This window comes from Scyliorhinus canicula, chromosome 11, assembly GCF_902713615.1.
Source record: "Scyliorhinus canicula chromosome 11, sScyCan1.1, whole genome shotgun sequence".
Taxonomy (NCBI): domain Eukaryota; kingdom Metazoa; phylum Chordata; class Chondrichthyes; order Carcharhiniformes; family Scyliorhinidae; genus Scyliorhinus; species Scyliorhinus canicula.
Genome location: NC_052156.1, coordinates 14,441,131 through 14,465,967, shown reverse-complemented (window position 1 = coordinate 14,465,967; position 24,837 = coordinate 14,441,131). Strand labels below are relative to the sequence as shown.

The window sequence follows — 24,837 nt, the reverse complement described above, 5'->3', positions numbered from 1 at the left end:
TAACCGCTGTTTTAAAACAGAATGCCACCATAGTTTCTCGGAGAATGTAATGTTACCATAATAAACGGGATAATACATTAGCACAATATGCACAATTCACCGTTACTACATTACAAACTAGGTTAGTGAGGGGTATCCTCCCATTAAATGGCGTCCATCTTTTTTTTTTAAGTGCACTGAAAAATCTAGTCTGGTTATGTTGGAAAATGCACCAAAATAAAGTGTCACAAATATGTGCAACTTTTCTGATGGAACACAATCACAAACTAGTCCTATATGTTATTCAGTATAAAAACCTCTGTAAGAGGTCAGCGAACACACAGATTGTTTTTTAAAAAATAAATTTAGAGTACTCAATTCTTTTTTTTTCCTAATTAAAGGGCAATTTAGTGTGGCCAGTCCACCTACCCTGCACATCTTTGGGTTTGTAGGGGACACGGGGAGAATGTGCAAACTCCACATGGACAGTGACCCGGGGCGGGATCGAACCCAGGTCCTCAGCGCCGTACATCACCGTGCCGCCCTAAACACAAAGATTGTTACCTCAAAACTACTACTCATGCTTGAGTACTTACAAATAAATAGCTAAATATTTGTAAACCTTGTAAGATGGATTTACTCAGTCCTGAAATAAGCTCTGCCTGTCCATTCAATTGGTCTTTGTTGATTAATAGTGGCATTCGTATTATAGGACCATAAGACATAGGAGCATAATTAGGCCATTCGGCCCATCAATCATGGCTGCTATGTTTCTCATCCCCATTCTCCTACCTGCTCCTCATAACCCCTGATCCCTTTATTAATCAAGAACCTATCTATTTCTGTCTTAAAGACACTCAGTGACTTGGCCTCCACAACTTTCTGCAGCAGAGTTCCACAGATTCACCACCCTCTGAATGATTAAGGATCATGATTAGGCATGGTTCATCTGGAATTATTTGCAGTTCATTTGGAGGAAACTTAGTGGTGTTTATTGTGCACAAGCTTAAAAACAAATGTAAAAGGCTAAATTTCAAGAATGCAGTGGGGTTGTTACAATGAATCTTTATAATTGCCAAGAGGTTAATCTGTGGGGTTTTACGTCCCCCTCATTGTATGGGAGTGTCTGATATTCTTTTCACTCCCTCCATTTTGTCCATCCTAACAAATGCTCTGTGGGAAATCATGGTTACAAGCCAGTGTCTTTTCTCATGACCATATAGAATATATTGGGGCTCCAGAATGCTGCAGTGACATGGCACAAAATGCCAAAGACTTTTTCTTTTAAAAAACATTTTTCAGCTGTTCTCTCTAGGGCATTTGTAAGCAAGTTTAAACTTAACTGGAATCTCCTGAATAAATAATTTTTGCTCTATTACTAGGCTGTCACTGTCTGAAATCCAATAATTTGTTGAGCCTTTAGAGAGGCGGTTCACAGATTCATACAGTACAGAAGGCCAATCAACCCCATCCTGCCTGTGCCAGCTCTGTGTACAAACTATCTAATGAGTTTTACTCTCCTGTTCTTTCCCAATAACCCTGCAGTTTTTTCCCTTTTCACCTACGCATCAAGTTCCTTTTTGAAAGTTAGTATTGAATCTGCTGCCATCACCCTTTCATAACTCGCTGCATTAAAAAATACTCTTCATCCCTTCAGTGTTATTTTTGGTAATTAATTTGAATCCGTTTACCGCCCCTCCTTTACACCATCAAAGCCTTTCATAATTTTGAAAACATCTATTAAACCTGCACTTAGCTTTCTTTGATCTAAAGAGAATAATCACAACTTTTGAAATCATTCCACATAACTGAAGCTGTCATCCTTTCTGGTGAATCTGTTCTGCACCTGCTCCAAGGCTTTGACATGCTTCCAAAGCTTTGGTGTCCAGAATTGGGGCTGAACCAATGGCTTATAAAGGTTTAGCATAATAGAAGTTGATCAAAAATCAAGGATCCTGTATACTTCTTTAATAGCCTTTTCAATCACCTTCAACATTTGTAATATATGAACCCCCAGATTTCTATCTTCCAATGTCCCTTTAATGTTGTCAGCTGATTTTCTTACAGCAACCTCTGCATATTTTTGCAAACAGGTGTTGGGCTGAAGAAAGTGTACAAGAGTAGCAATGAAGGTACAGCTTCTGCAGTAAAATTCCGACTATATAACAATTTTCTAGGGCTTGCTGAGCCTAGAGATCAGGAACCCCTGGTGAAAACAATTTACATTGTAGAATTGTGTCCTTGGGTCAGTCATGTTTTGTTATGAAGCAGGTGAAGAAGATGCCAATTGTGGTCTGATTATGTAGTAATTTCATGTTTTGCCATTCCAGGTAAAGACTGAGATCAGTGTCCAAAGTAAGCACCAGACAATGCAAGGTATCGCATTTCCAATCCAGGAAAGTGCCATTGGGGCCCTCCTCTTACTTAAAGAGAAGAAGATAAATTACATCCAGCTGGTATGTAATTCCCTTTTCATTCAATGTAAATTGAATTAATTTCAGAATTGTGTAAGACTGCATCTTGCGTGTAACAAAATATATGGGTTCGGCATGTATCCTAGCGAACACTACAAGATTCATGTACAGGGAGGCTTCCCTTGGGACAATTTCATTATACTCTGATCCAACTGGTGTTACTTGTCCTTATTAGCTAGGAGCAGAGTAATAAAATAAATTAGATTCAGCTAACCTGCTTGGGTGAAAGGAAAAGAGTTATTCGTTACCATTGAAATTCATTGGCAAAAGAAAAATCTTGTGCTGTCATTCTCCTTGGTCCCCTTAATTTTATAATTATAATAGGCCATTGAAACACTGCTGATGCTCACACAGGTGCAGTCTAGGCTATACAGATGGTATAGCCTAGTATAGTTCCTGAGCTTTGAGAAAGAGTCATCTGGACTCGAAACATTAGCTCTTTCCTCTCCCTATAGATGCTGCCAGACCTGCTGAGATTTTCCAGCATTTTCTCTTTTGATAGTACAGATAGTTTTACAGATAGTTTCTTTTCAGTGACTTGTATTCATTTAGACATGCTGCAATAGCTAATGCTAATGTTCAAACAGTTTTTTAATCCTGGGACTTCATGTTTTTAGATGAATAAGCAGTCACGTTTCATGAGTTTAATCCCACTTCTGTAAGACTGCATCTAACAATATATATGTAAAGTAAAATGAACAGACCTTTCATTTGGAAACTGCAACACAATTACTGATATTTTACTTTTGCTTTGATAAGCAACATGGCCATATATCTCAAAAATAGAAAACGATGTATCACATTCTTGGACTCACTTACGGCAATAAATGTGTTAACATCGTGCTGCTTGGTGTTTTCCTGTGCTGTATCAGACATAACTTGTAATAAAAACAAAAAACAATGCTGCAAATATTCAGCACATCAAGTAGCATCTGTGGAGAGAGAAACAGATTAATGGGGGTGATTTTCCAGCCCCTTTGCACCCGGAAAAAATCCTGCTATGTTAGCCCTGCAGGTGAGCCCTGAAACAGGATTTGCACCAAGCGTCAAACAATTTGCAATTTTCCTGAGCCCTCCCAGCAGACGTAATCTGGTTCACGTCCTCGCTGATCATGAACCAAATTAGCACATGTAAATCTTTAATTGAATCTGCAGGATCTGTTTTAAGCTGGATTCTCATGGTTCCTGTAATTCTCCCACCTGCCAGCGCAGTGTGAAGTCAGGGCAATTCACTATTGTCTCCACAAACGGAGACTAGATGTGATGACCAACCAGGTGGTTGGGGATATCCCCTGGCAATGCCATCGTTAGGCATGAGGGGGTGGGGTATTCGGTGACTGCATAGTGGGGTGTTTAGACCCCGCGTCTCTTAATGTCGGTGCAAATCATGCCCCCCTCCAAACAAATGCCTAAGTGGGTGGGAAGATCGCAATGGGAGTCGCGCCCAAAATGACACTTAGCCACTTTTCGGGAAAATTCCACCTAATGTTTCAGGTCAATGATCTTTCATCAGAACTGGAAAAAGTTAGTGATGTAACAGGTTTTAAACAAATGTAGAGGCAGGGAAATGCAGGGATGGGCAGAAAGAAGAAAAGGAAATAATGCGTTGGATAAAGGGAGGTTAAATGCAAAAAGGATGATTGATGGTGCAAGGCAGAAGAAGATGGAGTGAGGAAAAATAAACAACAAACAATGGATGTAGAGGAGCTGAAATGACAAAGCAGAATCATTCCCAGCAACTGCTGTCGGAAAGAATGGGAGCAGTGGTTACGCTCTGAAATTGATGACCTTGGTGTTGAGTTCGGAAGACAGTAAAGAGGTTGATCAAAAGATGAGGTGTTGGTTGGTCTTTGAGCTGATTTTGAGCTTCTTTAGAATAGCATTGGAGGCCAATATCAAAGTGGAAATGGGATGGAGATTAAAATTGGCAAATGCCTGAAAGCTCGGGGGGCACTCTTTCAGGTTGAACAGAGGTGTTCTGCAAAGTAATCACCCAATCTGCATTTGATCTCCATAGAGTAGAGGAGGCCACATCATGAGCAGTGAATACAAATTGAAAGAAGTTCACATGTAAATTACTATTTCATCTGGAAGAAGTGTTTGGCCCCCTGGACAGCGGCAAGGGAGGAGGTCAAAGGGCAGGTGTCGCCTGTACTTGCATGGGAAGGTGCCCTGGAATGGGAAGTGGGTATTCAGATGTCAGTTGAGGAAAAAGGAGGGCATGGCAGAAGCACTGGTATGAAGGGTGGCATAGTTGGAATAGATGCCACAGAGTGAGGAACTGAGAGAACGGAATAAAGTCCTTACGGAAAGGTGGGAGGAAGTATAATGAAGGTCGCTACGGAATCTGTGGCCTTATAGTCAATGCAGTAGTCTATATTCACTGCTCACATTGCCCTGCAAATTCTCCCCTTTAAATGTCAATGGGAAATGGGCAGGTAGAGCAGGACACATTCGATAGCTCTGTCAAAGAAGCCCGATAGGTTGAGTGACCTCCTCCTGTGCTGTGTCATTCTATGCTACTCTGCTCAAGTGCCAGGATGTGACAAGACAACAGGCTTATTTTGTGTGCTCTCAGCCAAGCTTTTTACAAGCTATTCTTGTTAATACAGTATATGTTTCGCTGGACCAACTGCTTACTTTTTTATATTTCTTTCTCTTCTCCTCCTCAGAAACTGGATATAGAGAAGGAAACCATCAACTTGGTTCATACAGATGTTACTGACATCCTTGACTTGCCAAAGAGAATCCCAAGTAATGCTGCTCGCTATCATTTCTTCCTCTATAAGCACGCACATGAGGGAGACTACTTAGAGTCTGTTGGTAAGCTCAAAAATGTATAACTGAAACATTTTGCGTTTTCTGGTTTTTATTTACCTGCTCCTCTTCCCTCCTCTCGTAGTGGTGTCTGCTAGCTCCCCCAACATGCCTGCCCAATGTTCATATACAAACAGAGACAGTCAGTTTTGGGCAAACAATTCAACATTGCAATAGGGGCATCACTACCCTGCCTGTCCGCTCCTTGCAATTGCTGTTTAACAGGTACTCCAGTGGTTAACATGTGATTTTACTCCCTTGCTAATGTGTACTGAGGCCACCCCAACCCTTGCCTATATGAGATCAGCAATCTCAGCACTGACTTTCCTGATCCAGATGGCTCAGAAGGACACCAGGAGGTGAAGTCAACTGCTCAACTTTTAGGGAACCTTGCTGCTTTTTTAAAAAAAAATGTTAATTACAATTTTCCTGTGTCCTCGCCCTCCCAGTTCACACTGCCTCATTCATATACATTAACATTGTCCAACAAATATTAAAGACCAATATTAACGTTTCATAAACTGCCTAAGCTGGTCCTTCACGCGGTGGCGCGTCTCCTGCAGAAAGACCACATCTGCTTTTAAAATCCTTGCGTGTGCACAGACCCAAGATCTCTTCACCTGTCCATTGAGCCCTCGCACCATGCTGCCCAAATTATGTTTCTTCTCCAACCTCACCTCCCCCTCCCCTACGGACCACCTCTCTTGGCCTTCTCCCCCACCCTGGGGTAGCACGGTAGCACAGTTGCTTCACAGCTCCAGGGTCCCAGGTTTGATTCCCAGCTTGGGTCACTGTCTGTGCACGTTCTCCCTGTGTCTGCTTGGGTTTCCTCCAGGTGCTCCGGTTTCCTCCCACAGTCCAAAGATGTGCGGGTTAGGCCATGATAAATTGCCCTTAGTGTCCAAAAAAGGTTAAGTGGGGTTACTGGGTTACGGAGATAGGGTGGAGACGTGGGGTTGAGTACGGTGCTCTTTCCAAAGGCCAGTGCAGACTCAATGGGCCGAATGGCTTCCTTCTGCACTGTAAATTCTATGATTCTACTTTCCATAAAGTTAATGCATTTGTATGTTTATGCCTGTGAATAAAAAGTGAATTATAATGAATTACTGTAATCAGAAGGTTTAAATGATCATTGTCGCTGGGTATAAATCATGCAACTGTGTCCCTCAAAGGACTATGGGTATACCTATACCATATAGACTGCAGAAGTTGAAGACATCTCACCACCACCTTCTCGAGGGTAATTAGGGATAAGCAATAAATGCTGGGCTAGCCAGCGACGCCCACAACCCATGAATGATTTTTTTTTAACACCCATAAATTGCCAAATCTGCTCTTCAGTAATATGAAGCTAGCTGAAACATTCAATGAAGTTACAATCTGTTACTCAATGCTAACCAGCTGTAATTATGCATTTTTGTGATATACTCTTTTATTGGAACATATAGCTTTCTTTAATAGTTCACCTTCCTTGTCCGTTTTACTCCTGCACGTCCACTGTTAGAAATAGATTAAACTGTGCCTTGTCCTGACATATGCGGGAGAACCCAGCTAAGAAGGTTGTGCAGTGCTGGTCCGATGAGACAGAAGAGCTCTTACGTGACTGCTTGGAGACAGTGGACTGGTCCATATTTAAGAACTCAGCGACTAACTTAAATGAGTATGTCACCACCGTCACAGACTTCATCAGCAAATGTGTGGACGACTGCGTGCCAAAGAAAGCAGTACGTACGTTCCCCAACCGGAAACCATGGCTCAACCGCGAGATTGACTCCCTACTGAAGGACAGATCTGAGGCGTTCAAGGCAGACGACCCTGTCCTATACAAGAAATCCAGGTACGACCTCCGCAAAGCCATCCGAGATGCCAAGAGAGAATATCAAACTAAACTAGAGTCACAGACAGACTCTCGGCGGTTGTGGCAAGGACTAAGCAACATAACGGGCTACAAAGCGAAGCCGAGCAGTATCTCTGGCAGCAGTGCACCCCTCCCCGATGAACTTAATGCATTCTATGCTCGGTTTGAGCAGGTAACCAACAATCCGCTATCGAGTGCCCCAGCAACCCATAATTCACCCATACCCACCATCACAGTTTCCGAAGTCAGATCGGCCTTCCTGAAAGTGAACCCACGGCAGGCGATGGGCCCGGACGGGATCCCCGGTCGTGCACTCAGAGCCTGCGCGGACCAGCTGGCAGAGGTTTTCACAGACATCTTTAACCTATCCCTACTCCACTCCGAGGTCCCCACCTGCTTCAAGAAGACCACCATCATACCGGTACCAAAGAAGAACCAGGCAACGTGCCTCAATGACTACCGCCCGGTGACCCTGACATCAGTTGTAATGAAGTGCTTCGAGAGGCTGATCATGAAGCGCATCACCTCCATACTCCCGGAACGCCTTGACCCACTTCAATTCGCATACCGTCGCAACCGGTCCACATCAGACGCCATTTACTTGGCCCTACACTCATCCCTAGAGCATCTCGAAAACAAGGACTCCTACATCAGACTCCTATTTATTGACTACAGCTCCGCCTTCAACACCATAATCCCAGCCAAGCTCATATCAAAGCTCCAAAACCTAGGACTTGGCTCTCCACTCTGCAACTGGATCCTTGACTTTCTGACCAACAGACCACAGTCAGTAAGAATGAACACCAACACCTCCTCCACAATAGTCCTCAATACCGGTGCCCCACAAGGCTGTGTACTTAGCCCCCTACTCTACTCCCTGTACACACACGACTGCATGGCAAAACTGGGTTCCAACTCCATCTACAAGTTTGCTGACGATACGACCATAGTGGGCCGGATCTCGAATAACGACGAGTCCGAATACAGGAGGGAGATAGAGAACCTAGTGGAGTGGTGCAGCGACAACAATCTCTCCCTTAATGCCAGCAAAACTAAAGAGCTGGTCATCGACTTCAGGAAGCAAAGTACTGTGCACACCCCTGTCAGAATCAACGGAGCCGAGGTAGAGATGGTGAGCAGTTTCAAATTCCTAGGGGTGCACATCACCAAAAATCTATCCTGGTCCACTCATGTTGACGCTATCACCAAGAAAGCACAACAGCGCCTTTACTTCCTCCGGAAACTAAGGAAATTCGGCATGTCCACATTAACCCTTACCAACTTTTACAGATGCACTATAGAGAGCATCCTATCGGGCTGCATCACAGCCTGGTATGGCAACTGCTCGGCCCAGGACCGCAAGGAACTTCAGAGAGTCGTGAACACCGCCCAGTCCATCACACGAACCTGCCTCCCATCCATTGATTCCATCTACACCTCCCGCTGCCGGGGGAAAGCAGGCAGCATAATCAAGGATCCCTCCCACCCGGCTTACTCACTTTTCCAACTTCTTCCATCGGGCAGGAGATTCAGAAGTCTGAGAACACGGACGAACAGACTCAAAAACAGCTTCTTCCCCACTGTCACCAGACTCCTAAATGACCCTCTTATGGACTGACCTCATTAACACTACACCCGTGTCTGCTTCATCCGATGCCAATGCTTATGTAGTAGATTGTATATATTGTGTTGCCCTATTATGTATTCTCATGTATTTTCTTGAATTCTGTTTAATTCCCTTTTCTTCCCATGTACTGAATGATCTGTTGAGCTGCTTGCAGAAAAATACTTTTCACTGTACCTCGGTACACGTGACAATAAACAAATCCAATCCAATCCAATCCAATCTCTCACAAATAAGGGATTGCATAAAATTATTTATGTTCAGTGAGGGAATTATAGTGTGTAGAACTGGAGCTCAACCCCAGTCACACATAGCTACAATTCACCTGTTATTTCTAAATGTGTTGAATTTATTATTTTTCTTCCCACAGTATTTATCTACTCCATGCCAGGTTACAGATGTGGTATTAAAGATCGCATGCTGTACTCCAGCTGTAAGGGACCTCTACTGGATGTGGTAGAACAACAGCTACACCTAAAAGTCGTCAAAAAGGTAGTCACCTACGTGTGTGTGTAATTGGGACTATTTCCAGGTCCTGAATTTACTCCCAGGGGAAAGTGGCCACTGTTCAACACAGGTTTAACAGTGGAGATCAGCCTGGTCCCCTCTTCATCCTTGTCTTTTCCCTTCCCAGCAGAATCCAACTCAATGGAGAAATCAGCCTGGCATTAAATTACCCAATACATTCTGTACCCCCACCCCAGGACCCAAAATCCAGAAAATCCTCGTATTCTGTACAAGTCCAGGACCAAGTTTCCTGGATACGGGGTCCTGTACCATTATATGAGGGCTATCATACAGCCTTGTTTGACCCTGGTCCTGATTTTGAAGGGATCTGAGTCAGATCTCCCGCTCAAGACCATTGTAGTCATATCGCCATAAAGAAATGTGATGAAGATTTTTGGACATCTAAAACTTTGAAGCACAGGCCACAGAGCCTTACCATTTACTCAGGGTGGGGGAGGGGGGGGGGGCAAAGAATGATTTAAACATGAGGACAAGGATTTTAAATCTAAAGTGTTGAGGAGCTGGGAGTCACTGTAGGTCAGCAAGGACAGGAATGTTCGGCAAGTTTTATTTGCTGTGGAATCAGTGGAGTTTTGGATGAGCTGAAGTCGACAGAGTGTGGATGATGTGCTTCCCAGGGGATCATTGGTGCAATTGAGTTTGAAGATGACAAAGACTTCAGAGTTTACTGCTAGTTGGATGCAGGCAGAGGTTGAGCAAATGACATTACAGAAGTAGCAGTTAGGACTTTATGATGGAGAGGATATGGGTTGAAAGCTATCAAGAAAGGCGATGGAGCCAATTCTCAAGATTAATTTACTATTTTAAAACCACTCTGAATAATCAACTTAAATGCTTTCCAAATGTTATGTGTGGTATTGTAGACCCTTTATGCTTGGTTCACAATTCAACTGGTTTGGAAATCGGTGAATGAGACAGCTATTTTGAAATTGTACTTTTACAGATCGAGATAGACAATGGAGAAGAGCTCACAGCAGACTTCCTTTATGAAGAAGTCCACCCGAAACAGCATGCCTTCAAACAAGCTTTTGCCAAGCCCAAAGGCCCAGCCGGAAAACGTGGGATGAAGCGAATTATCAAAGGAGGCGGCGATGCAGAAAATGGAGAGGATGTTTAAAAGAAAGACCATCAGGCACAAGGGACTTTGAACTTTATACTTTTTAACAGTGAATTTAAAATTTACATTAGAATATCAATTTATATCAGTTGAACATCATTTTTTTGTCCTTTTTCTCCCAAAATTAATTAATTAACTTTATTATTGTCACAAGTAGGTTTACATTAACACTGCAATGAAGTTACTGTGAAAATCCCCTAGTCGCCACCCTCCGGCGGCGCCTGTTCGGGTACACAGAGGGAGAATTCAGAATGTCCAGTTTACCTAACATAAATACACTAAGCACCTTTTTGAGTTTTAACTTTAATCGTTTGCTTGTAACAGAATTTTGGGGAGAGTTTTTGATTTCGACAAGGACTGTCATGTCATCCTGGAAACACAAAATAATTGGCGCAGTTTCATGGCAACTGTGAATTTACTGACTGCTTTACGTGGCAACAGCACAAAACCAGTTGAAAATCCCATTTCCACTTGGGACTCAGTTCAGTTGGTTCAGTCGGTCCACTGAATCCACTACCTAATGCACTTCAATTATCCCTAACCCAAGGAACACAACAGACAATCTATCAGGTTTCCACCTGGGGGACGTCTAGCATGCTGCTTTTCAAGATTTGCCCAAAAGCAACAAAAACAATTTTTAATTTGAATAAATAAGGGAAAGCTGAAACTATTTTCTTACAAACACTACATGCTGTTCAAGTTCAGAAATGCATTCAAAACTTGCATTATCTATTAGAGATAATAATTAAATTTGAAAACTTCCAAAATAGGTTCCTGAAAATACATAGACCAACTTTAAAAGGCAAATCAGCAATAGGCCACTGGGAACCCAATCTCCAGTGCCAGGAAGTCTGATGTTTAACTCCTGCAGTAAACTGATAGGGGGTTAAATCCATAGCCTCCCACTTGAATCCCCACACTTCCCCACTCCTGATATGCTGGTGCACCCTCTCGTCCAGCAATTGTGAGGGAGTTGGAATACATAACTATAAACATGGAAAATGAGCACATACACCATCACCAGAAAACAAATGTTTGCATGAAAACACCTGTCTGTGGAGGTCCTCCCAGCTCCTTTTTACTCTTTTAAAAAATAAATTTAGAGTACCCAATTACTTTTTTCCAATTAAGGGGCAATTTAGTGTGACCAATCCACCTACCCTGCACATCTTTGGGTTGTGGGGGCGAAACCCACGCAAATATGGGGAGAATGTGCAAACTCCATATGGACAGTGACCCAGAGCCGGGATCGAGCCTGGGACCTCAGCGCCATGAGGCAGCAGGGCTAACCCACTGCGCCACCATGCTGCCCTGGCTCCATTTTACTCTTGACCCTTTGCTGTACACTTGAAAGTTTGGTTGCAATAGAAAATTACTTCCTTTTTATTTTCAACGGGCCAGGTGCCCAGTGTAGGCCAGTTTGGCATGTCATCCATATTGACCTATTGTATATTAGAGTTCTGTACACGAGGGGAGCAGGAATTTGGATCACAATGTTCACCTGAATCTGATTCAAACTTATCTCCTGATTCCGAATTTGTATTTTATTTTGGGGGGGGGGGGGCAGAGTGTAAGTTTTTACTCGAAGCTCATATTGTGGTACTGTAAGTTAATTCACAAAATGCACTTTGCTTTGGTACAGCTATAGATAGGGAATATATCTGACTTTACAGCTGTGGTGTCTGTGGAACTAGAACCATAGCACTAGACCTAATTGATTCAAGTAGAGCCAAAGGTGATTTTAGGTCATAATCGATGCAATGGTGTACACCAGTGAGGCTGCACTCTGCGCCTTTCACTGGCATTTCTTTTTAATGTAGAGTCCTGACCATTTCTAAAAGATAATAAATGAATTCTAACTTGTGTAAATCACATCAGCTTTTAAATCTGTAATGTTTGTTAGTTGCTCCAGGCGGAATACTTCATTAGGTGTGTGTGGACAAAGCAAGTCTTTAGTGTATTTACGCTGTTTAAGTATCCATTGGTATACAGTCGATCACATCATTGATTCAGATCATCAATCCCCTTGTCCAGTGGAATTGTATTGATAAGAAAGAATGTTTAATTCTTTGGGGATTTGCCACTCGAATAAATGAGATTTTTTCCATCTAAGCTCCCAGTGGAAACACAGAATAGTGAGTGGTTTTTTAAAAAAGCATAAAATATATTGGGGTAGTTTCTTCATATGCAGGATCCTCCGCTTCGGTGGCAGCGCACTCGCATCCACGGATTTCGCGACAGCGTGTGAGTGCCCACTATGGGAAACCCCATTGGCCAGCTGCCAGGACGGAGGATCCTGCTGCTGGCAGGGGCACACAGCACCAGAAAACGGGTGCAGCAGGGCGGAGAATGCCGCCCATTATATTTGGAATAAAGATGGAGAACTGACGAGTACTCCAGCCAACCCATCAGCATACTCTCAATTGTTTAATAAGTGAGAGAAGGTGCAGTTGACAGTACAATCAAATTGTAGTCACTCGTCAATAATCTATTTACCAAGGCTCAGTTTGGTTTCCTTCACATCCATTCGGCTCTAGATCACAGCCTAGGTCCAAACATGGACAAAAGAGCTGAATTCCAGAGGTGAGGTGAGAATGACTTCCCCTTAAGATAGCATTTGACTGTGACACCAAGGAGCCCTCGGAAAATCTTCTCTCCCAAGATAAGGTCAGAAGTGGGAATGCATGAAAATGCTAGGCAGTGACCATCTTCAACAATGATGTGGAGATGCCGGCGTTCGACTGGGGTGAGCACAGTAAGAAGTCTTACACCACCAGGTTAAAGTCCAACAGGTTTGTTTCAAACACTAGCTTTCGGAGCACTGCTCCTTCCTCAGGACTTTAACCTGATGTTGTAAGACTTCTTACCATCTTGAACAAAGGAGAGTAACCACATTCCCTTGACCTTGCTGAAACCCCAACATCAACATCCCGGGGGTTACAACTGACCAGAAACTTTACCAGCCATATAAATACTGTGGCTACAAGAGCAGGTCAAATGCTGGGAATTCCGAGGTAAATCACTTCTTAACTCTCCAAAGCCTGTAGATACAAAGCACAAGTCAGGTCTGTAATGCAGTGCGCACACACCTTGCCTGGATGAGTGCAGCTCCAACAAGTCAAGTAGCCTGACATATTCCAAAGCAAAGCAACCCATTTTATTGGCATCCCATCCAGCGCCTTAAACATTCACTCCCTCCACCATTGACATACTATGGCTGCAGTATATACAACCTTCAAAATGCATCCAATTAATTGTTCCTTTGACAGCACTTCTCAAACCTCAGACCTTGAACACTTAATAGGACAGGCATATGAGAACGCCATGTTCTGCAATTCCCTCTCCAAATCACACGCTATTCCGACTTGGAAATGTATCATCACTGGGTGAAAATCCTGGAACACCCGACCTGGACTGCCGAAGTTCACGAAGATAACTCAGCTCCACCTTCTCCAGAGCATTTAAGGATGGGCAAAAAATGGTGGTCTTGCCAGCGAAGCCCACATCCCATTAATTAAAAATAACCTTGCTACATGCTCTTCAGTTATTGAGAAACAAACCTATGACCAAATGGAATGCATCTCTTTCATTGGATGATCATTAGTCACATTTCAACTTTCAGTGGGCAATCCCCTGCATCCGGAGTCCTCCAGAAAAGTCTCCAACTCCTGAGTTCAGAGACTTCGGAGGGTTCCAAATCACTTACCTAGATAGTTACCCAGGAAATGTTAGACTGACCAATATATCCTTGGGGGTAACTATACAACTGACCCTACCACTCCTTCCCCTCCCCCAACTCCCCACCTAACCCTCTGACTCCACCCTTGGGCCTCCAACTATCCCCAATTCTCTGCCTCTTCACCTGACCCTCTGCCCAATCCGCCCCCCCCCCCCCACCCGACCACTCTCCCACTCAACCTTGCTCCCCACTCTGCCAGCCCACCCAGCTGGCACCCTACCCACCTTGCCCCTTGTTGCCTCCCACCCTACCCACATGCTTCATTCATTAACACAGAGAAAAGCTTTTCGCTGTGCTAGTGAATGAAGACTTCCAAAACATGGCTGCGAATGCCATACAAATGGCATAGCACCCCAACGATCTGCCCTACGACGAAGGATTCCCAGAACAGATGCGCTCTTCACTTGTGAAGAGGGCCAATTCGGAGGTCTGGGCCAGGAATGTGGAGGGCTGGTACTGTTTTGAGAAGCAAGGAGCAGAGTGGCATGACCTGGCAGGTGACACAGCCCAGGGTGTTATTGTGCTTTCTCTTGTTTATTGCCATACACTAGCTATTTTGCAGAACAGCGGGACATGTATTTCCTTCACATTATCCCCATGCCGTGAGTCCTTCCCATTGTGGGTGTGCTTTCACAGCTTCACGGTGAGAAGAAGTCATCCTTCAGGCTGCTTTTCAGCATGTCCAAGTGGTTAGATAAAGAGCCACGTTATTTGCCCTGACTCTCATCTGAGGTAGTTACAAAGAATATCCAGAGAATAGGATGTCATGAAAATACCCACGTAAATTGGGGTGTCTGGGAGTCCAAGTTCACAATAAGAGGATACAGAAACTGAGTTACATTTGAGCATGTGTGAGGTGCGTTTATTACACTAGCTGATGGTAAAACCTATTTATTCAAATATTTACATCATAAACCTGTTCATTTATGTCTCAACATGTTTTCTGTTCAAATATTTGCGGAACAAATAAATAATTCAATGACTCAATTGCTAGAATGTAGGCTGCATTTGGACATGGAAAAATCTATTGGCAGCTGAATGATGGAGGACTGATGCCGAAAAAACTGGCATTCAGACCAGATCATTCAGAAGCCACTGAATTTTGGTTTCTATGTTGGATGCCTTTGGTGACATCTTTGTTAATTTCACTGTGCGACCAGTCTGAATTGATTTGACACCTCAACTGACTGTCATTGATTTAACTTATTTAACTTCTCATTACACTTTAACATCGATACAGTCTTCTTCTTGTGCTGATTCTCTTACTATTGTACTACGATATATTCAGAATACCTGTAAAACATGTTTTTGTCAATTGAAATGTAATTTCCCATCAGTTGATGATTCAACGTCAAACTCATCTCTTCTGTCATGTGATACTGGGCCACTTGACAAAACTCAGGCGTCACATCATGACAATATATTCCGGGGTTTGGGGGGGGGGGGGGGGGAGATCAGAAATTGGTAAAAAGCCTTAGACTTCACCGTTAAATATAAGCACCTGAAGTTTCCATCAAGTTTTTCTCAATCTTCCGTCATAAAGTCAACGGAAGATCAGCAGAAACCCTGGAGAAATGGCATGTGTTATTTGCAGCACATTATTCCAGGGGATTGAGGAACTCTGAAAATGTTACCCTGATGTTTGCAGTGTTTTGTATTCTCCGGACAAATTCTGTTTGATAATTATGTGGGCAACATTGATTTGCTTAACTTTTTTCACAGTACATCACTGAATTCAAAGAATGCATACTTCATCCCAGTGTTCAATATAAATAGACAATTTGAATATGTACATATCATGCTTTTTATCAATTGGAGGTCAATTAATGTACAGATTATATGAAACTTAAATGCAATTTACTTATTCATTAATGTAACCTGAGCTTCATTTCCAGTTATTTTTCTTTGAAGGAACATTGCTTGATTTTTTTTAACGGTTTCTCTAAAATCAAATTTATTATCATTATTAATTTTATTATTTTTAGATTTCACCTCAACACAGACAACACCCGACTCGAGCTCACAGCCTCCTCTCTCAGGTCCTCACTAAATTAATAGACGACTTACCTGGCATCAAGTTCTAGATGAGCAGAAAGTTCCTCCAAATGCCCATTTAAATATGCTCATCTGGTTCACATCGAGCGACGGTGTGAACCAGATTGTGTCAGATGCTGCAGGCCGGGAGCACCCACTCCGTTCAGCACCCGGCGGGAACCCGGTTTAGGGGCTCTCCCACTATTCTCCCAGAATAGCAGGATGGGGGGGCAGCACGGCGGCGCAGTGGGTAGCTACCTCACAGCGCCGAGGTCCCAGGTTCGATCCCGGCCCTGGGTCACTGTTCGTGTGGAGTTTGCACATTCTCCCCGTGTTTGCATGGGTTTCACCCCCACAACCCAATGATGTGCAGGTTAGGTGGATTGGCCACGCCAAATTGGAAAATCAAAAATGAATTGGGTACTCTAAATTTATTTTAAAAAGAATAGCAGGATGTGCGCCCAGTGTAACGCGGGCGGAGAATTGCCCCCATTGTTTTCAGTCCCTTCTCCAAATTCCTTTTCCTAGCTACTACCCCATCCCTCTGCCTGGCAACAATCTAAGATTAAGGAAGTCTGTTCACAACTTGGTGTCACCTTTGACCCTGAGATTAGCTTCCAGCCTCATATTTGAGCCACCATTTAAACCATCTATTTCCACCTCCATAACGTCACCAGACCCTGCCCCTAGTTGCATCTTGTCTGCTGCTGATACGTGTTTCTGCCTTTGTTATCTCTAGCCGTGACTATTTCAATGCACTCTGGGCTGGTCTCCCACATTCTACCCTCCACAGCCTTGTGGTCATGTAAATCTCAGCTGCCCCATGTTTAAACTTGATTCCTGGCCCCCATCACTCCTGTGTTCACTGACTTACACTGGCTCTCAGTCAAGTAACGTCTTGACTTTAAAATTCTTCTCCTTGTTCTCAAATCCCTCTTAGTCCTTGCCCTCTCTAGCTCTGTAATTTACTTTAGCCCCATAACCCTCCTGAGATATGTTCATTCCTCTAATTCTGTGTATTCCTGAATTTAATTGCACAATCATTAGTGGCCGTGCTTTCTGTTGCTTCATCCTTAAGTACTGGAATACTCTTCCCTCCCCCTCTTGGCCTTTCTACCTTGCTTTCCTCCTTAAAGATGCACCTTAACCTACCCCATGATCACCTTTTGGTTGTATCTGGCTTGGTACTATACTTGTTTTATAATAATCCTGTGAAGCACCTTGGGACATTTCATTACTTTAAAGGCAAGCTAATTTCATGACCCAGGATATTTTTAATGCCACTTTATGGTCAATGCACCAGGAAGGTTACACACCTTATACATGCAAATACTTATGCGCGCACAGACACCAAACTGATGAAACTCACTGTTCAGGAAGAACTAGAAAACCTTTCAGTCACATATTACAATTGAACTTCGAGACTGCTTTTTAAGGAGTCCCTACGCAGCTCCTTCTCACTTGTCCTTTCAAACAGGACCTATGTAACATTCTTTCGAACACTCCAAATTGTAAACAGCTCTCGTGTATGGTAATCGGCTGCAGCTTATCGTAACTTTGCTTGCTTTTTATTTGTTTCCTATTTCTTATCCTGAAAGGAAATCCTACTTCACCTGAAAGCAGCAAGCAGACAATGTTGTTTCAACACTAACCAGGCTTTCTGCATGTGCCCTCTTGTACAATGTGTTTCAATTGCTGTTGTAAGTAATTTCTTCAAAATGCTAAAAGACGCTCAACGCATCAGTATATGGATTGTTTTGTAATGTTATTCTGGCCTGCCCCTGTTGAAGATGTTCTGTAGTTCAGTTACACCAGTCAACTTTCAAGGAAAAGTTACCTCTGGTCTTACGATGAGAATTGTGAGGAATTGCACAAACTCATGCCTTGTACAATAAATGTTTCTACAAGTTTTTAGTTCATCTTCTGTCTTCAATCAAAGCGAATGAGTACTTGTGGGTTATTTCCAACAGTAGGTTATGGTTGAACACTGGCATCAAAACTAGAAAATTCCAGGTACAGAATCTTATTTTCTCTGTTCCTGATACAGGTCCATATTCCTTGCTGAAGTAGTTTCCTTGGAATCCCATTAACCTCCAGAACCCAGCTCAATTAACCTGATCAGTTGAGTGTTGGTATGTTATTCCATTTTGTGGTTATTGCAGTTGATCTCGTCCCCACACTTGCAAGCTTGCATTCAATAGCAATAAGAAGAAGAAACGAAGATGATTTGCCTGACCCAAGTCTAAGGATGCTAATGACTATTTGTCGCTTCACTAATGGTCCCAGCTGAGCTTAGTTGACTCCAAGATTCTCAACATTTTTTGCCTCTTGAGACCCCTATTGCCCACTGTAACTTCAGCTGCTTCATCTATGATCTTTCTTCCATCATCAGGTCAGAAGAGGGGTGTTCGCTGATGACTACACAAGTTTCGGCACCATTTGCAAATCTTCAGATACTGAAGCAGTCCATGTCCAAATGCAGCAAGACTTGGACAATATCCAGGCTAGGGCTGACACATGTCAAATGACATTCGTCACACAGGTGCCAGGCAATGACCATCTCCAACAAGAGTGGAACTAATCATCGCCCCATGACATTCAATAGCATTACCATCACTGAATCTCCCACTGTCAACATTTTGGGGGTTACAATTGACCAGAAACTGAACTGGCCTAGCTGTATAATCTTTATTATTGTCACAAGTAGGCTTACATTAACACTGCAGTGAAGCCACTGGGGGGGAAAAAAAATACTGTGGCTACAAGAGCAGGTCAACGGCTAGGAATCCTACGGCAAGTAACTCGCCTCTTGACTCCCCAAAGCCTGTACCACCTACGAGGCACATGTATGATGCCAAGATAATAATCTTTATTGTCACAAGTAGGCTTACATTAATACTGCAATGAAGTTACTGTAAAAAGCCACATTCCGGGGTCTGTTCGGGTACACAGAGGGAGAATTCAGAATGCCCAATTCACCTTTCAGCACGTCTTTCGGGATTTGTGGGAGGAAACCGGGGCACCCGGAGGAAATCCACGCAGACTCCGCATAGACACTGACCCAAGCCGGGAATCAAACCTGGGACTCTGGCGCTGTGAAGCAACAGTGCTAACCACTGTGCTACCGTGCCACCCATGATGAATGAAGCTCTAATAACACTCAAGAAGCTCAACATCATCCAGGACAAAGCAGCCCACTTGATTGCTACCCCTTCCACAGACATTCAATCCCTCCACCTCAAATGAGCAGTGGCAGTCGTGTGTACCATCTACAAGATGCACTGCAGAAACTCACCAAAGTTCCTTAGGCAGCACTTTCCAAACGCATGACCACTCCCATCTAGAAGGACAAGAGCATCAGATACCTGGGAACCCCACCACCTAGAAGTTCCCCTCCAAGTCACTCATCACCCCAACTTGGAAATATATTGGCCATCCCTTCACTGTCGCTGAATCAAAACCCTCTCTAATAGCACTGCCGTTGTACCTACACATCAGGGACTTCGGCGGTTCAAGGAGGCAGCTCACCACCATCTTCTCAAGGGCAACTAGGGATGGTCAATATATGTTGGCATCACCAGCGATGTTGACATCCCGTAAATGAATTTTAAAAAGTAAATATTTTTTGGGTAGAAATTAATATATATTTATAGAACATAGAACAGTACAGCACAGAACAGGCCCTTCGGCCCTCAATGTTGTGCCGAGCCATGATCACCCTACTCAAACCCACGTATCCACCCTATACCCGTAACCCAACAACCCCCCCCTTAACCTTACTTTTATTAGGACACTACGGGCAATTTAGCATGGCCAATCCACCTAACCCGCACATCTTTGGACTGTGGGAGGAAACCGGAGCACCCGGAGGAAACCCACGCACACAGGGGGAGGACGTGCAGACTCCACACAGACAGTGACCCAGCCGGGAATCGAACCTGGGACCCTGGAGCTGTGAAGCATTTATGCTAACCACCATGCTACCCTGCTAGTTATGATATACTAGCTTTAATTACTATGAAACAGATTGCTGGTTCTGAGCAAACATTTTGCAAAAATGGAGAGGTGTCTTCGGTAAAAATGGGTAAGGATTTTTTAAAATATAAATTTAGAGTACCCAATTCATTTTTTCCAATTAAGGGGCAATTTAGAGCGGCCAATTCACCTACCCTGCACATCTTTGGGTTCTGGGGGCGAGACCCACGCAAACACGGGGAGAATGTGCAAACTCCACACGGACAGCGACCCAGAGCCGGGATCAAACCTGGGACCTCGGCGCCGTGAGGCAGCAGTGCTAACCACAGCGCCACCGTGATGCCCTAAGGATTATTTGATTAATCATCAAAAATTGATTGCAAAGTCCGAAAACAAAAATATTCAATCGAAAAGCAGGGAAATTACTATGCAAAAAATGGTTAATTATGTTCAGAGATCGACAATGAGAGGGGAATGGTTAACTGAAAAGCAGGGAAATGTTCAAGTAAAAGCTGCAAAAATCAGTAAAATGGTGGCACACAATGATACCAGACCCAAGCCAGTCAGTCACCAGCAATGTGGGTGCCAGTCACTGAAACCTATCCAGACTGTCCTGTTAAAACCATATGCATGCGCACTGTCAGTTTGCCTCAGTGATCCAGTTCATGAGTTGGTACTTCTGGGGTACTCAGGTCAGATGTGGTTTGCCCCAGAGTTCTGAGTCCTATTTAGCGAACCCCTTGAAACATCTCACAGAACACTCGGGGTCTTTGGGCCCCCAGTTGAAAACCCCTGAACTAACTCAGAACAGATCAAGAATTTTTTTTTTTTTTAAACATTTTATTAAGGCAATTATGGTTTTATAACAATGAAAGATACAAATACAAATGTAAACATAGTTCAGTGCACAACACATCCCTCTATCTCCCACTGTTCCCGCCTACTCTAGACACAAAATGGCCTAACTCTCCCCTACCCCCCCTCACCCCCCACCCTTATTGAATCTGCTCACAGTTTAGTTTTCTCCGAAGAAGTCGATAAGCGGCTGCCACCTCCGACCGAACCCTAACGTTGATACTCTCAGGGCGAACTTTCTTAAGTCTAAGAAATCCAGTCATGTCGCTAACCCAAACCCCTGATTTTGGGGGCTTTGAGTCCCTCCATGCTAGCAATATCCGTCTCCGGGCTACCAAGGAGGCAAAGGCCAAGACGTCAGCCTCTCTTGCCTCCCAGAACTCCCGGATCTTCCGACACTCCAAAAATCGGCATCTCTGGACTCGGCGCCATCCTCGTTTTTAGCACTGTGGACATGACATCCGTAAATCCCCTAAAGTATCCCCTAAGCTTCGGGCATGCCCAAAACTAGTGGACATGGTATGCGGACCCTCCCGTGCACCTCACACACATGTACCCCGCCCAAAACAATTGCTCATCCAGGCCACTGTCATGTGTGCCCGGTGAACGACCTTGAATTATATCAGGCTGAGCCTGGCACAACATGAGGACGTGTTGACTCTGCTCAGAGCATCCTCCCACAGACCCGCCTCCAACTCCCCTCCCAGCTCATCCTCCCATTTACGCTTTAGCTCACCTATCTGGGTTTCCTCCCACTCCATAAGTTCTTTATAAATTTCCAAAACCTTCCCCTCCCCCACCCTGTTTTAGAAACTATCTTGCCCTGTATCCCCTGTGGCAGTAGAAGCGGAAAGGTCGAAACTTGCCTTCGCGCAAAATCCCTTATCTGCAGATATCGAAACCCATTCCCTCCTGGCAATTCAAACTCCTCCTCCGAATCCTCTAAACATGGAAAGCTCCCATCAATAAATAGATCCCCCAGCCTCTCAATCCCTGCTCTCTGCCCCATCCAGCCTCCCTGGGACAAACAGGTGGTTGCCACAAATTGGAGCCCACACCGACGCTCCCTCCACTCCCATGTGCTTCCGCCACTGCCCCCAAACTCTCAGAGCCTCACCACTACCACTGGGTTTGTGGAGTTCCGGGCCGGCGATAACGGCAGAGGAGCCGTTACCAATGCCCCCAAACTTGTGCCCTTACATGAGGCTGCCTCTACCTGCTCCCAGACCGACCCCTCCCCACTACCCACTTCCTACTCATGGCTATATTTACCGCCCAGGAATAGTTCCTAAAGTTCGGCAGCGCCAGGCCCCCCCCCCCCCCCCCCCCCCTGGCTTGGCTCCGCTATCTTTACTTGCGGGGTTTTACCCGCCCACACAAAACCAGAGATTACTGAAGGCCTTTGGTATAAAAATAAGGAGGCTCTGGAAAAAACAAACAAATCTCGGGAGGACCGTTATTTAAATGGTCTGTACCCTCCCTGCCAGTGACAGCGGGAGCATGTCCCACCTCCAAAAGTCCTCCCTCATTTATTCAACTAACTGGCTCAAGTTTAATTTATGTAACTTCTCCCATCCCCGTGCCACCTAAATCCCCAAGTAACGAAAACTCACTCCCACCACTTTAAACAGCAACTCCCCCAGTCTCCTCTCCTGCCCCCTCGGCTGGATCATAACAAACTCACTTTTACCCATATTCAATTTGTACCCTGAGAACCGTCCAAATTCCCCTAAGATCCGCATTTCCTTGCCTCATTGACAGCAGTGGGCCCAGCATTCCAGAAAACCTCTTGTAAAATTCCACAGGGTAGCCATCCGGTCCCGGGGCCTTACCCGACTGCATGGTCTCCAATCCCTTTACTACTGCTACAATCCCAATTGGGGTTCCCAACCCCTCCACTGACCCTTCCTCCACCTTCACAAAATCCAAACCTTCCAAAATCTGCCTCATCCCCTTCACCCCAGCTGGGGGTTCCGACTCATATAGCCGACGATAAAGCTCCTTGAACATCCCATTCACCCCCGCTTGGTCCAAGACTGTGTTTCCCCCTCTGTCCATCATTCTTCCTATCTCTCTTGCCCCCTCCCTCTTTCTTAGCTGGTATGCTAGCATCCTACTGGCCTTCACCCCATACTCATATACCACCCCCCTCGCCTTCCTCAACTGTCCCACCGTCTTCCCTGTGGATAACGGACAAAACTCCATCTGCAGATCCTGCTGTTCCTTCAACAGTCCCGCCTCCGGGGCTTCAGAGTACCTTCTATCACCTGGAGTATTTCCCTCACCAGCCTATCCATATCTACCTGCTCCACCTTCTCCCGATGAGCCCATATCACAATTAGCTCCCCCCTAACCACTGCCTTCAGCGCTTCCCATAACCGTTGCTGCCGAAACGTCCCCCGTATCATTTATCTCCGAATAGTTTTGAATGGCCTCCCTCACCTGCCCGCACCCACCCTCACCTGCTAACAGTCCTACATCCAATCTCCATTGCGGGCGCTGACCCACCTCCTTACTCCCCCGCAAATCCACCCAGTGTGGGGCGTGATCCGACACAACAATCGCCTGATACTCGGTATCCACCACCCTTGCCAGTAAAGCCCTGTTCAAAATGAAAAAAATCAATCGTGGGAAAAAAAAAAGAAAACTCCTTCACTTCGCCATGTATTCGGCGCGACCACTGCAGGTCGTCGCCGTGTGCATGCGCGGCCACGCACCCGGACATTCTCCAGGCGTTTGTATTGTGTGAGGCGGGGGTTTACTCGGCGTGGCTGCTAGCCCCTTACCGGTCACAGAATCGGTGAAAGTCCGGCGACGATTTTGGCATCGCAAAACGCCACAGTTCCCACGCCAGCATCGGCACTTTGCCTGAAAGACGGGGAATCCAGCCCATTGTGTCTACCTTCACTGCAGAATACATTAAAAATATCCCAGAAATAATTGTAAATCAGGAATTGAAAAGGAGGGGCCGGCAGGGTGGCGCAGTGGTTAGCACTGCTGCCTCACAGTGCTGAGGACCCGGGTTCGATCCTGGCCCCGGGTCACTGTCCGTATGGAGTTTGTACATTCTGCCCGTGTTTACATGGGTCTCACCCCCACAACCCAAAGATTTGCAGGGTAGGTGGACTGGCCACGCTAAATTACTCCTTAATTGGTACTCTAAATTTATTTTAAGAAAAGGAATTTAAAAGGAGAGACAACATTAAAAATTACAATCTGCAGGAAAAAGTACTGAAAGAATTATTGGAACGCAAAGTCTTGACAGGTCCCCAAGTCCTGATGGACTTCATCCCAGAATCTTAAAATAAACGGCTGCTGAGAGAGCGGACACATTGGTTTTAATTCTCCAAAATTTCCTAGATTCTGAAAAGGTCCCATCAGATTGTAATATTGCAAATTGAACTCCTGCTTTCTGTCACCTTTCTTTCCTGAATAGAGGAAGCTACAGGCAAGTTAATCTAACATCTGTCGTCGGGAAAGTGCAGGAATATATTGTTCGAAAGGTTATAGCAAGGCACTTAGAAATGTTCAGGCAATCAGGCAGAATCAACATTGTTTTGTGAAAACAATATCCTGTTTAATTTATTAGAGTTGTTTGAGGAGAGGCAGAGTGGTGGCGCAATGGTCAGCACTGCTGCATATGGCGCTGAGAACCTGAGTTCGATCGCGACCCCGTGTCACTGTCCGTGTGGAGTTTGCACATTCTCCCCGTGTCTGTGTGGGTTTCACCCCCACAACCCAAAGCTATGCAGGTTACGTGGATTGACCACGCTAAATTCCCCTTCACTGGAAACAAAATAATTGGGTACTCTAAATTTTTTTTTTAAAGAGTTCTTT

At 44.6% G+C, this 24,837-nt stretch overlaps 1 protein-coding gene across 2 annotated transcripts in view; it reads left to right on the top strand.

Annotated features, from left to right (window-relative positions):
• The window catches only part of LOC119973848 (twinfilin-2), a 119,910-nt gene extending 107,641 nt beyond the window's left edge, over nucleotides 1-12,269 (top strand). For both annotated transcript variants that reach the window (XM_038812325.1, XM_038812324.1), the window contains 4 exons: nucleotides 2,310-2,435; nucleotides 5,126-5,276; nucleotides 9,123-9,244; nucleotides 10,224-12,269. In XM_038812325.1, coding sequence (XP_038668253.1) covers nucleotides 2,310-2,435; nucleotides 5,126-5,276; nucleotides 9,123-9,244; nucleotides 10,224-10,397 — 573 coding nt within the window. In that variant the 3' untranslated portion in view covers nucleotides 10,398-12,269. The remainder of the gene's footprint in view (nucleotides 1-2,309; nucleotides 2,436-5,125; nucleotides 5,277-9,122; nucleotides 9,245-10,223) is intronic.
• Nucleotides 12,270-24,837: the final 12,568 nt, after the last annotated feature.